This window comes from Triturus cristatus, chromosome 6 (assembly GCF_964204655.1).
Source record: "Triturus cristatus chromosome 6, aTriCri1.1, whole genome shotgun sequence".
Lineage (NCBI taxonomy): Eukaryota > Metazoa > Chordata > Amphibia > Caudata > Salamandridae > Triturus > Triturus cristatus.
Genome location: NC_140589.1, coordinates 1,851,254,767 through 1,851,268,860, shown reverse-complemented (window position 1 = coordinate 1,851,268,860; position 14,094 = coordinate 1,851,254,767). Strand labels below are relative to the sequence as shown.

The 14,094-nt window shown below is 42.3% G+C and overlaps 1 protein-coding gene across 1 annotated transcript in view; it reads left to right on the top strand.

Moving 5' to 3' along the window:
* LOC146822192 (extracellular calcium-sensing receptor-like) overlaps positions 1–3,091 on the top strand; it is a 33,466-nt gene extending 30,375 nt beyond the window's left edge. Inside the window, exon 2 of the mRNA XM_085609981.1 lies at positions 2,849–3,091. Within this exon, the coding sequence (XP_085466107.1) occupies positions 2,849–3,091 (243 nt within the window). The remainder of the gene's footprint in view (positions 1–2,848) is intronic.
* Positions 3,092–14,094: the final 11,003 nt, after the last annotated feature.

The following is a 14,094-nucleotide window of genomic DNA, read 5'->3' as shown; positions in this document are numbered from 1 at the left end:
GCGATCTCCACTCCCGACCTCCGGCGCGCTTCACGACCTCCGTCGGCGCCCTCACCTCGACCTCGGGTGAATCTCCACTCGACCTCCGGCGCCTCTCCACGACCTCCGTCGGCGCCCTCACCTCGGCCTCGGGTGAATCTCCACTCGACCTCCGGCGCCTCTCCACGACCTCCGTCGGCGCCCTCACTCGACCTCTGGCGGCTCCGGGTATGACGTCTGCTTTCTGTCAGCGCCGCTTCTCTACCTCAGGCCCCAGGTCTCCAGGCTTCTCGACGTCAGGACTCCAGGAGGACACCACTGAACAGGTCAGGAACTTGCTGTTCTTCCTCTTTAAGGCCTGTTTCAAATGTTCAGTTCCTTAAGATGGTTCTTCTGGTCTTGGTCCCACACAGGGCTTTAGGTTGGGCTTGGTCAGTAGGGACTAGCATCAAGGGTGGGTTTCTGGACCCCACTCCAAGCACTGGTTTCCACCTCTGCTGCCTTACTCCGACCTCCTTCTATCTCTGTCCTCTCTCTTCTCCAGTCAGTTGCCAACTGCCACTCTGAGATGGCCTCCCAACATTCTAAACTGCCTCCCACTATCACAGGATTCTAGAATGTTCCAGGAGGTTCTAGTTATGTCACAGGTGACAGTGGGTGGCCACCATTTTGTGGCTCAGGCCCTCAGACAGAAGTTCCAGGGGTAGGGAAAATGGCTCCCTGACCCTGCATCAACACTAAAAAGTCTGGTGGTTCCCAAAAAGGAAAAATTATAACAGGGTTTGAGGCAAAAGTGGGACAAAATAAATAATGATGAGGAGGGACCACCCAAAGGGCTGACAGGTCTAACACAATACTATCTCACTATGTGTAAACATGTAACAATGTGTGTATCCCGGGTCTGAATTAATATGTCAGAAAAGAGCTGGAACAATTCTAACTCTTCTGCAGCACACGCCTGGAGGGCCTATACCAGAATTGGGAAAAACAAATTCAAATAGTGGCACATAACAGGGCTATTTTCTTTACACAATTTACATAATTTCCCCTGAAAGCAACAAGTTCACTTATCGAACGCTGTCTGGGTTCTGCCCTTTTTGGCGCTTTTTGAAACCTGAAACTCTTGGAGTTCTCCTCAGGACTCAGAACACATGGATACTCTGAAAGAAAAACATGATGTCCTAATATCTCATAAATATGTATTTAGGGTCTAACATACAATGACTGCTAATTCAACTATTTACCTTCAAATAGAAGGTGAATTTTAGTGTTTTTTTTTGGTCTTCCAATTCGTCTCAGGGAGAAAGGATCGCAAATCTTTCTATAGAACAATAAAAAAAAATATTTTAAGATGGCAAACTTTGATATCCCTGAGTCTCAAGCAAAAGGAGGAAAGCCAAAAAGACCTAGGAGATCACTCTGGGCTCAAAGCAGAGTCCAGCTCTTCCTCTGCACTGTCAGTGAGACGGAGGCAGCAGGGCAACACAGCAGAAAAACAGTTCTTCCAGAGGAGCAGTCTAGCAGAGTGACAGTCCTTATATCAGCACCGTTGTTCTTCTGACAGAGGTTCTTTACAGGTCCAAAAGTGTTTGATTTGGTGGAGTCACAGACCCAGTACTAACTCCCAATTGTGCCTTTAAAGTGAGGTCCTTTCTTTCCAGCCCTGGCTCCAGGCTCACTACAGGGGGGTAATCAACCCTTTGTGTGGGGACAGGACACTGCCTATTTAGGTGTAATGGTCAGCTCCTCCCTTCTATCCTGCCTAAGATGAACCATCAGGATGCAGATGGGTACTCATTCACACCTAACCTTCCTTTCTTTTTGACAGTCTAGAGGGAATGCACAAAGTCAAGCTGTCACCCGCCCCAGATATGTTTTGGAGTCAGGGTGTAGGCACACAGAGCTTTAGGAGCACAGTAATGTCTGCTTTCTAAGAGTGCCATTTCTAAAATAGTTAAATCCAACTTTACCAGTAAAGAGTATTTGTCATTGCCATTCAAAATATACAACATGACAGAACTATTCCTTTCAAATCCGGTATTACAGCTTAAAAGTGTATTAAGAAATTCCTAATGTTATGCTATGAGAGGCGTAGGTCTCACAGTAGTGTAAAACGAATGTGGGTGTTTTTCACTACTAGGACATGCAAACCTTCAAAGTACATGTCCTACCTTTTACGTGCACAGGACTCTGCCCTGTGGGCTACCTAGGGCCTACGTTAGGGGTGACTTATGTGCAAGAAAAGGAGAGTTAAAGGCTTGGCGAGGGGTTTTGAATGCCAAGTCGACGTGGCAGTAAAATTGCACACACAGGCTCTGCAGTGGCAGGCCTGTGAAATGTGGAAAGGGCTACTTGGGTTTGCGGCACAATCAGTGCTGCAGGCCCAATAGTAACATTTAATGTACAGACCCTGGGCACAGACAGTCTACTCTACTAGGGACTTACAGATAAATGAAATATCCAAATTGTGGATAAACCAATGTAACCATGTTTAGGGGAGAAGCACATGACCTTTTAGCAGCACTGGGCAGCAGTAGTAAGGGCTCAAAGTCCTAAGGTCAATTATAAGAATCAGCAAAAGGAGGCGGTAAGCAGGCAAAACTTTTGGGGGTGACCCTTCATAGAAGGCCATTTTTCAACAGTACTCCTCTGGCATCTGAAATAAGCATGCTTGTGGGTGAGAGTGTGTTAATGTGAGAGTGAGCTTATGTAAGTATGAATATGTGTGTATGTATACAGATGTATGTGTGAGTGAAAATGTAGGTCAAAGTGCGTGTGATATCACTTTTGCTAACCCTGGCATTTTGATGAATTGACGTCCATGATGGTGATTGCTTCACGTTGCACTTCTGTCTCTTCACACATACAGGTTCTTCATTATGTGAAAAGTGTCCACTTTACAACTAAAACTGGTGACAATGTATCGTTTGATGAGAACGGCGACCTCTCGGCTGCATACAGCATCATAAATGTGCAGGTGAAGAATAACACCTTCGGCTTCATAAATGTGGGCAGCTTTGATAATACGTCTCCAGTGGGTCAAAAAGCTGTCGTCAATGCTAGCGCCATTGTGTGGAATACAAAAGACTCCCAGGTCAGGCCGACAATTTAACTGTCTCATTTGTAGTTTATGCATTGTTGTTTCTGTTACAGTATTTGCATAGTAATATTCTTGCTGATGAGGCACATACAGCCCGGGTACAAGGTTTTTCAGGTAATATGATGATAATAGACAAATCTGTGGAATAAAATGATGCACCTCGATAGGCAGGATGCAGGGAGTGGACTCAGAAAGAGTCTCTGTGTGGTCTAATGACCAGGAACATGGTTTCTGATTACCATATTATAAATGTAAGTGTAACATAATTTCGAATGTAAAGTATTTTGTAAACATGAGTAATAAGAGTAAAAACTAAATTTCACAAAAGACAAAGACTAGAATCATAATATGATGAAAAGAAGCACTCCAAGGTATGGATATGTGTCCTGTCAGAAATCATAATGTAGACGAAATGTCTATCTCTTTCTTTTTTCTCCACCCTAACAACACAGTCCAACCACCTACCATCTTATCTCTCCTTGCCATATGTCCCCCAAAACCAGCAAACTTATCATCCTCAACAATCGGTGTCAACCTTCCCGACACCCGATGAACACTGGCTGTGCCCAAACACAAGCACTACCCTCCAGCAGCAACCACCCCAGCATACTTATTCCTATCTCACCGCTCTCCATTCCAAAACACCACCAAAGCACAAGTATACAGAATCATTTTGGAATTGTTCCCTGAAAGATTCACACATTTTTGGCCCCAGAGGTATCACTGTGGGGCCTCCCCACCAGGGCTATGTGAGCAGGGTATCCCTACTCTGCCCCTTTATATCTTTTTTAAAACTTATTTCCAGGGCAGAGGACTCAGGCCCTGAGTCATAAAATGGCTACCTACACACCTTTGGTGATGTGGTGGCAGCAAATCAAATCTTATCTCTTAGAGACAGCCCTAATCGCACTCACGGATGGCATCCGGAAACTGTTGGACCACTGAGAAACAGCACCCCTCATCCTTCTTGACCTCTCAGCAGCCTTCAACACCGTATTCCACCACACACTGCTAAACAGACTCCACCAGATCAGAATCCGAGGAGCAGCCCAAAAGTGGATCAAATCCTACCTCACAAGAAGTATGTGGAAGGTCATCCTCCCGCTCTACTCCTCACTCCCAAAGAAACATCACCTGCAGTGTACCTCAAGCCTTATCTCCCAACCCAACCCTCTTTAACATGTGTATAACACCCCCGGCAAACATCGTCAAGAGCCACAGACTCAACATCATCTCCTATGCTGGCTACACCCAACTCATCCTCTCCCTGACTAACGACCCAACCACCACCAAGGACAAGCTACAAAGATGCATGAAAGATATGGCCGCCTGGATGAACAACAACTGTCTCAAACTCAACACCAACAAGACAGAAGTACTCATCTTCAGGAAAGACAAGGTAACCCTCTAGAACAATGAATGGTGTCCATCTGAGCTGGGTCAAATCCCTAAACCTATCTAACAGTTCCACAGTCCGCAACCTTGGCATTATTGTCGACTACCAGCTTTCCATGAAGAAGCAGGTCAGTGCTGCCTACTCTGCTTGCTTCCTCACCCTCCGAATGCTCAGGAAGGTCTTCACATTGCTTCCACCCAACACCAGGTGACCAGTCACACAAGCTTGCATCACCAGCAGACTAGACTACGGCAATTATCTCTACGTTGGAACATCCGCCTAACTCATGACAAAACTTCAGACTATACAGAACTCTGCAGCCAGACTCAGCCTCGACCTCCCCAGACAGACCAACATTACCCCTCACCTCAGGAAACTCAGAAAGAAATGCAAATTCATGCTGCTTACCAACGCTTACACTACAAAACGAAGGACTGTTGTACCTCAACACTCGAATGAACTTCTACCAACCTACCTGGAAACTCAGCTTGAATCCCTCTTCCTAGAAACCACACGCGCATCCGCAGGACGAACAGCGGAGGCTGCTCCTTCTCCCACCTAGCGACTAAGACCTGGAACCTCCCCCTGTACCTCAGAGCCTCACCATCGCTCCACCAGCTAAGGAACAACCTCGAGATTTGGATGTTTAACCAGTAGGCGAACCGGCAGCTCATTCTCCCAGCACCTCGAGATCCTCACGGGTGATGCAGCCACGCTCTCTAAATCCGATTGATTGATTGATCCCTAGACCTGTCAGCTCCGTGGATCCTTGCCGGCGTGGAATATTTATATTTTTTAACCTTAATCTCTCAAAAACTACTGAATGAAATTACACCAAATCACAAAAACACGCTTTCTTGACCAAGATCTTGCTTTCTGCCAAATTTGGTGTAATTCCATTTGGCCATTTTGGCTGTAGCTGTGTCTAATTTTCCTATAGAAAAATGAACAGGGAAAATGTGTTTCGGGACTCCTGTTTTCTTGCCACCCTCGTGACGGATCAACACAAAACATTCCAGAAAGTAGCTAAGGTGGATGAACATTTTTTTAAAAAAGTTTCAGGAAGCTTCGTCAAACAGTGAGAAAGTTATTAGCAAAGCAAAAAATGCTGTGAGAGTTTTAAACCTATTGCAACATCCAATAGTTGTCCTACTTTGAAAGTAAGATGTTATTGATGTAAAAAATTGGGCCAGTTTGGAAAGGCATCCAGTACTGTGCAGATGACTGAAGAAGATGCATCAGAGGATGATGAGTCGTTACTGCTGAGTGGGTGAGAGTTAGGAAATAGTGAATCTATTAAGGTAATAAAGGGCGAGTCTTGCACATTGATGAGTCTCATAACCCTCCAAAGTGCAAGGTAAAAATAGCAGGAGTTGATGTTTATATGTGGGTGGATTCATGTTTATGATATGTGCTAACTGATAGGAACACTTAATTCACAATTCATAAAAAAAAAGACTAATGCAAATCTAGTAGTATGTTGTGGATTTTTTTTTTTAACCATTTTAGGGGCATATTTACAAGGTCTGGCGCATCTCTGCATATCAGCAGGGATGCGCCATAACACTTGCGACAGGCAAATCCACCCGTACGCCATCACTGATGCGCCGCATTTACAATGAGGCACGCCGTGGCGTACGGATGGGCAGATGCGTGTTGCATCCCCCGTCGTAAAGGCGGCGCATTGCTGGAGTCGCGTCGCAAGCGTGATGCGGCTCCAGCAAGGCTCGGGGGCGCCCTATGCCTAACATGCTATGTCACTCCTTGCGCCTGTTTCAAGCAGGCGCAGGGTTTTGACGCAGCATGGCCGTAAAAGTGACTCTGTGAAATCTTGTAGGTTTACGAGGCGTACCTGCGAGGGAACGCCCACCTTGCGCCGTAACTCCCACATGAAACCTGATGCAGGTTTCATGTGGTGCAGGGCTTTACAACGTGACGCATCTCCCTAGATGCATCACGTTGTAAATAGGGCGCAACGTGGCGCAAGGTTTATGCCGCCGCTGCGTCACAGAAGTGACGCAACGGCGGCGCAAATGAGGCACAAGGGGCTTGTAAATCTGCCCCTTAGTGTTTTAATGCTCCCATTGAGTTCAAAGGAAAATCAACTGTTGGAAAACTAAATGTGGTGAAAAAGGGTAAGCAAAAGAAGTTAGGTATGACTTTAAATTCTAATCTCCCAGATCAAGTTGTTGTTATGAGTATAGGAAAAACACACAAATGGAGAGTTGAACTCCCTGAAGTATTCCAGGATACGTTCAGAAAACTTAAAATAGTTTTTGCATTGCATTATTCTTAAGCAAGGAGCTAGACCTAGGCTCCAGAAGGTGGGATTGGTTCCTTTATCTATGAGAGAAGCATTGATAACCGAACAGGAGAAACTTAGTGCTGAGAGTGTAATTGAATCTACAGGAGCCTTGGAATGGCTTATGCCAGTTGTTTTAATGTGTAAACACAAATAAAAAGTGTGCACCTGTGTTGATTCAAGTGACTTACACAACTGTACTTGGATAGACCGACACCCATTACAGAATATAAACCAGATGCTAAGTACTCTAGGGGAGTGCAGATGTTTTTCACTGTGAGACCTGTCCAGAGCATACCATCAAATTGTATTAGATCCTGAATACAGACATTGGTGCTAATTAGGAACCTGGAAAAACCGGGTACGAACCGTCGGTCGGAGGGTTTTCTCCGTCCGACTCGTACCCGGTTGTAACACTTTACAAATATGCAAGTACGATTCGCACGGAAATACTATTTCCGTACGAATCGTACAAAACACCGACCGACGAAAACATACATACAAATGTGATCTGGGAAAGCGCCGACGTGACGTCGGGACGCTTTCAGGCAGCGTTTCACGAACCAGGAAGTACGATTCGAACCGACAGCAGTCCGGACGGCAATATTTTTACGGCACCCAAAAAGTGCGAGTCGTACCCCCCTGTGTATGTACACCCATGTACGTACGAGTCGTACCCCCGTGTATGTACACCCGTGTACATACGAGTCGTACCCCCCGTGTATGTACACCAGTGTACGTACGAGTCGTACCCCCCCGTGTATGTACACCCGTGTACGTATGAGTCGTACCCCCCCCGTGTATGTACACCCGTATACGTACGAGTTGTACCCCCACCCGTGTATGTACACCCGTGTACGTACGAGTCGTACCCCCGTGTATGTACACCCCGCGTAGCGCTGGGGGTACGCACCGTACATACACGGGTGGGGGTACACGGTGCGTACTCACGGGGGCTGGGGGGTGTTAGGCGCGTATGCGGGCACATGTCTCCATGGTTGCTATGGGTGTTCGGTGCGGACGGTGTTTTTTCCATACGGTTGTGACATCGGACGCACAGGATGGATCTTCACTTTTCACATTTGTACGGTAAATCGTCCGGGGACGTGTCGGACACATTTTCCGACCCGAGGACGTGTGGGGAATTATTCCCAATGCGATTCGTATGGACTTTTTCCCATGCGAATCGTACTTGGCAGTTTGTACAGCACTTGTACGATTCGTACGGTATAAAAAAAAACGGATACGAGTCGTACGGGGAAATTTTTTCCAGGATCCTAATCGGCACCATTTTGTCTAACACCACAAGGAGCATTTAGATATCCCTTGTATGCCCTTTGGTTTGGCATGAGTCATTTTTCAGAGGGTGATACAGAAATTGTCATCTGGTATAAAATGTGTTACTGTATTCCAAGATCACATACTGAGTGTGCACCTAGCCTAATTGTTATTTTTGTTTTGTGTTGAAATTTTTTATTGAATTTTATCATGAAATACAGAGTAACACAGAAATAATAAAATAATGAATTATTGATAATATTAAATACATATGTTGATGATAAATATTAACGAATAAATAAGAAATCATATTATATATAAATATTAAAATAAGTGAGTAGATATATGGTATAAAGAACATGAATAAGAACTGGATATTATACATATTATAATATATAAAATATAAAAGAGAATGACTTTGTGCAAGAAAATTAAAATAATTAGATCAGAGCACACAAATTAAAAAAAAAATTAAAAAAGGGAGGAGAAAATTGATACAAAAAGTGGAAGAAAGAAGAAAAGAAGAGAAAAGAGATAAACTGTAAAGAAGAGAACAGTGAGAGATAATAGAGCCAGAGGAAGGGAGGGAAGAGAAGGAGTACGGGAGTGGGGGAAATAAATTGATGAAGGATAAAGGAAAGGGAAAAAGAAAAGAAATACACAAAATATATTATAATGAATTAGTTAATTCAAGTGTTTGCATTAGGAGAGAGAGTGGAGTTGGCATCAGTGTTAATTTCAGTTTTTAAAAAAGAAGACCAGGTTTGGAGAAATACATCAACTTGATCTTGAAGGTTATAAATTGTGCGCTCATGTAGGGCTGTTTGCATCATTGCCACCAGCCATTCTTCCTGAGAAGGTGGAGAAGGAGACTTCAAATGACGCAAAATACAGATTTTAGCTGTAGCTAATGCAGTGTGTTGAAGACGTATTTGTGATTTAGAAAGTTTTGGAAAGTGTCGAAAATCATGTAGAAGGATTGTGGCAGGTGTAAATGGTAAGGATAATGGCATTGTGGAATGTAAAGTCTTGCCAACAAAGGACCAAAAGGACCTTGTTGCTGGGCAATCGCAAATGATATGAACTATGTCACAACCAGAGGTGGAACATCTCCAGCAATTAGTGTGTAAAAGCAATCCAGCTTTATGTAACTTAGTTGGTGACCAGTGCCATTCATGAAGGATTTTAAATATACAAAATTTAAGCCTTGCTTCACGAACGCCTTTATGTAATCTCTCCAGTATCTTGTCCGATTCAGAAGCCGTATATGAAATAGATAACCGAGATTGCCATTTATTTTGGAGAGCATACGAGAGAGATTGTGAAAATAATGGAGACATAAAGGTTTTATAAAGACCAGAGGTCACTCCTCTAAACTTTCCCCACAGATTTAGGTAAGATAGTATTGGGGACACCTGCAACACCCAAGGGGGAGATCCCAAGTGTTTCCTCAGACATTGTTGAAGTTGAGAGTATCTAGAGGAGTGTTGTATAGGAAGATTAAATTCCTCACATAATTGAGAAAATGATTTAAAATTTCCATCATGGGGAGTAAATACCAGCTGTTTGCCATTAAGGCCAGGATAAAGTGCGACCATTGATATGGATAGCTGAATTGTTCCAAAAGGAGCCTTAACATGAATACACGCATTTGAGCCTGGTTTACGATGCCCCCTTTGCCAAGATTTGTGCATGACTGATAAGATCGGATTCTTGGGATCAGAAGAACTAGTGCAACTACCATATAAAAGAGAAAGATCTGAGTTCTTGGATAAAAGATGACGCTCGATGGAAACACATTGTGGTACATCTTTAGTTCCTGGCAAAAAATAAGAAAATTGGGAGATGTGTAGAGCAAGGGAATAGTGTTCAATGGATGGAAGACCCATACCTCCACATAACTGATGGGCTTTTCATTTTGTCATAGCAAGACGTGGTTTAGCTGAGCCCCATCTAAAAATCTTAATCTTAGAATCTATTAATCTAAGGGTAGATAAAGGAATCTGGAGGGGAAGCATACCTAAAACATAGATGAAACGAGAAAGGGTGACCATTTGGATAGCGTGTACTCTACCCCAAAGAGATAAACCCAGAGCTTTCCACTTATCAAAATCCCTCTGCATTATAGAAAGTAAAGGAGCTAAGTTATCTGCAACCATATCTTCCAAACCTTTGTTGACCAAAATTCCTAGATATTTAAGATGTGAGGACTGCCAATGAAAAGGGAATCCATGAATCACTGCCCTTGTAGTGCCATTAGAAATGGGTAACGCTTCACTTTTGTCCCAATTTATTTTATAACCTGAAAAGGAGGAGAAATCATTAAAAATTTGAAGAAGGGATGGAAGAGATCGAGGAAGATTAGTAAGAGTAAGAAGAATATCATCTGCATGTAAATAGATTTTAGAATGTCCAATTGGGAGAGGCACACCTATAATATCATCAGATTGACGGATAGCAGCAGCAAGTGGCTCCATAGCTAAAAGAAAAAGAAGGGGGAACAATGGGCAACCCTGACGTGTTCCCCTCCGTATTGGAAATGCATTGGACAAAAAACCACTGCAATTAACCTGAGCTGAGGGATTGTCATATAATAAATGCACTTTATTGATGAATTGATCACCCAAACCAAATCTATGCATAATGGTAAAAAGGTATTCCCACTCAATGCGGTCAAACGCTTTTTCTGCATCAAGCGAAGGGGCCAAGGTATCTTCTGAAAGATGTTTAGCAGACCACAAGGTGTGGGCCAGGGTGCGGATATGGTTCCGAGAAGAACGCCCTGGTACAAAACCTACTTGAGTGAAATGTATTAAAGAAGGCAGCACTTTGCGGAGTCGAGACGCAAAGATGCTAGCCAAGATTTTAATATCACAATTTAATAAAGAAATGGGACGATAGCTACCACACAAAAGAGGGTCTTTGCCAGGTTTAGGTAGTACAGCTATAACTGCTTTATTAGAGAGGGGGCCCAATGATGATTCTTTATCAGCCTCAAGAAATGCAGCATGTAACGTATCAATCATACTATGACCTGCCCATCTATAAAATTCAGCAGGGAAGCCATCTTCCCCAGGAGCTTTATGCTAAGGCAGAGCAGTAATGGCTTTAGAGATCTCATATCTTGTGATTTCACCATCAAGCAGAGCTCTACCATCATCAGAAAGACACGGAAGCCTCACCTTCTCTAAAAAAGAGGACATCTTACCTAGGTCTATTTGACTACCTCGAGTATATAAGGATTGATAAAAGGAGGCAAATTCATTAACTATCTCTTGGGGCCTTGTAAGTATGTCACCTTGAGTCGATCGAATAGCTGGAATAGCCATTGCTGCTTCCCTTTGACGTAATTGTGCAGCTAACAACCTCCCAGCCTTCTCCCCTTGCTCGTAATGTCTTCCTTTCATCCTTTGCAAAGCAAATTCAGCTTTGGATGTAAAGAGACTATTAAGAGACATATGTGCTTGCTCCAATAACTTGTGATTATGTAAGGTAGGATCCGACGTATATAAACGGGAATAGAGTTGAATATCTCGTTCTAATTCTGTCTGCTTTGCAATATTATTCTTATTGGCAAGTGCTGCATCGCGCATTAGTTGCCTTCTAATAGTGGCTTTAGCCGCCGCCTAAACAGTTCTGCTGGAGGTGACAGAACCCTGGTTAATAGAGAGATAGTCCTGTAGATGGGATTGTAACTGAAGTTTACCCTTGGGCGTCCTGTGTCTTTGAATGCTCATACGCCATGGTTTACGCCCTGGCCGGGATAGACCTAAATCTAAAGATAAAAGGACAGGAGAATGATCAGACAAGGCTGCTTCTAAGATACGTGATTCCGTGACTAATTGAACTTCTTTGTGCGATATCATAAAATAGTCTAAGCGGGAAAATGTACCATGTGAGGATTAGAAGAACATATATTCTTTGTCTTGTGGATGACTAATACGCTAATGATCAACCAAACCGTTATCCGAAAATATGTCATTCAATACCGCTCTATCCGCTGCATTGGCCTTATCAAACGAACCAGTTTTATCAAAAATAGGATCTTATACCAAATTCCAATCCCCACCAATGAGGTATTGCGAGGCATCAACTGTGAGGAAGCGATTCAAATGACGGAAAAAAGACTTTTTAGTGCCAATCGGAGCATAAATAGACCCAAGACAGATGTAAGAATTTGCGATACGTAATTTGGCAAATACATATCGACCATCAGGATCTGACCAAGTCTTGGAGATCGTGACTGGAAGTGATCTGCGGATAAGAATTGCAACTCCACATTTTCGGACAGGATTAGTATCTGTGGGGTCATTTTTGAGAATGCTGCTGCGAATGACCTTCCCCACCCAATCTCTGCAAAGTTTGTCAGATTCAATCTCATCGAGGTGCATTTCTTGTAATAAAGCAATGTCTACATGTTTGGACTGTAAATAAGAAAGCACCTTCTTCCGTTTAATGTAATGAGTGAGGCCATGGACATTCCGAGGAATTGTAGGTAAAGGATGAATATTAGCCATGATGGGATACAATCAAAAGGGATTGGGAATCAATGTATTAGTCAAAAATGGGAAAAATAAGAGGTAGGAATACAATGGGAGGGAATAGGGCTGTATGGGAAGGGAGAGTACTCTGGTTGATAAGAAAGAGAAAAGTGTAAGAAAATAAGAGTTTTACAGGTTAAGAAAGTTTAGTATATGAAAAGAAAAAGAAAAAGAGAAGAAAAGAAAAAGACTTATGGAGGACAAACGTGATAAAGAAGCAAATAAAGAATATAATAAAGTATTGTATAGAACAATAGAGAAAGATATAACAAAATGTAAAAGAAGGTTCTTATTGATATATATTAGAGGGATCAAAATGTTCTATGAAATCAGTATATTTCTGGCTGTTAAAATATAAAAGAGAATCAAAAAAATTTATATAGATTCGTTACCTACAACTTTTAACTTGTAACCGCGGGTCTGGGCTCACTGGAGCACCACTACGAGTACAGACACCTTAAGGAGGGTGGACAATTAAAATGAATATCAGCCAGGACAATAAATTAGAAAAGCTGTAAAGAGAGTGAAAACTCCTGTGACCCAAATACATATAATAGTATGCGTTAGAAGGATAAGCACATTTCATTAAGAAACATGGATAAGCATTAAACCGGTCTAAAAGCAATAAATGAATGAGAATGAATACTAGAAGTTAAAGTAAACTATTAAAATTATCATTCATAAATACAATTCTCATAATATTTACATAATAAACAACATTTGATAACTTAAATTCATAAATAACTATAAGAAAAAACTTTGGTATTATTTAAGAAAGAATGTCAGCATTGTAAAGATGGATAAAGAGCCTGTTCTTAAAAAGTGAGATAGTAATACATTAAAAGCACATATCATAGCATATAACATATGACCAATGTGAAATAAAATTATAAATAATGTTTAGAATAAAATTCTTTTGATAAAGGGACTGAAATAAGATACATATTAAAATACATAGTAAGTATATCCATAAGGAAAAACACTCAGTAATATATTATAATCATCTATAAGTAGAACTTATTCATCTTTCTGGCACAAGGAGTAAGCATTAACTGAACTTAAAGAGTCAGGTAAGTTGATAAAATGATATTAACTAAGACCGTAACTATGAGAATAATAAATAGGGACTCAACTCATTCTCCATCTGGAGCAGATTTTAAGAGAGATCTGGACTTATCTCTACGTTGATCTTGTGTGGTAGTAATTACAGACTGCAAGGCGGACGCTTGATCCTCATGTGTACGAAAAGGTCGCTCTGTTTCTCTACCTCGAGGACGCACATCCCCAAGGTTGCGTCGCCTTTTATCTGTCGACTGTTGAGGTTGTGTAGAACTTTGACCAGACTGCTCATGAGAAATATGTTGTACATCCATATCCTGAACTGTTAAACTGTCTAGAAAATGCTGTAAGTCTTCAGGGTTGTAAAAGTCTTGTGATTCACCATTTTTAGTAAGGCGGAAGCGAGCTGGGTCATACAGGCCATGCTTGATATCCAACT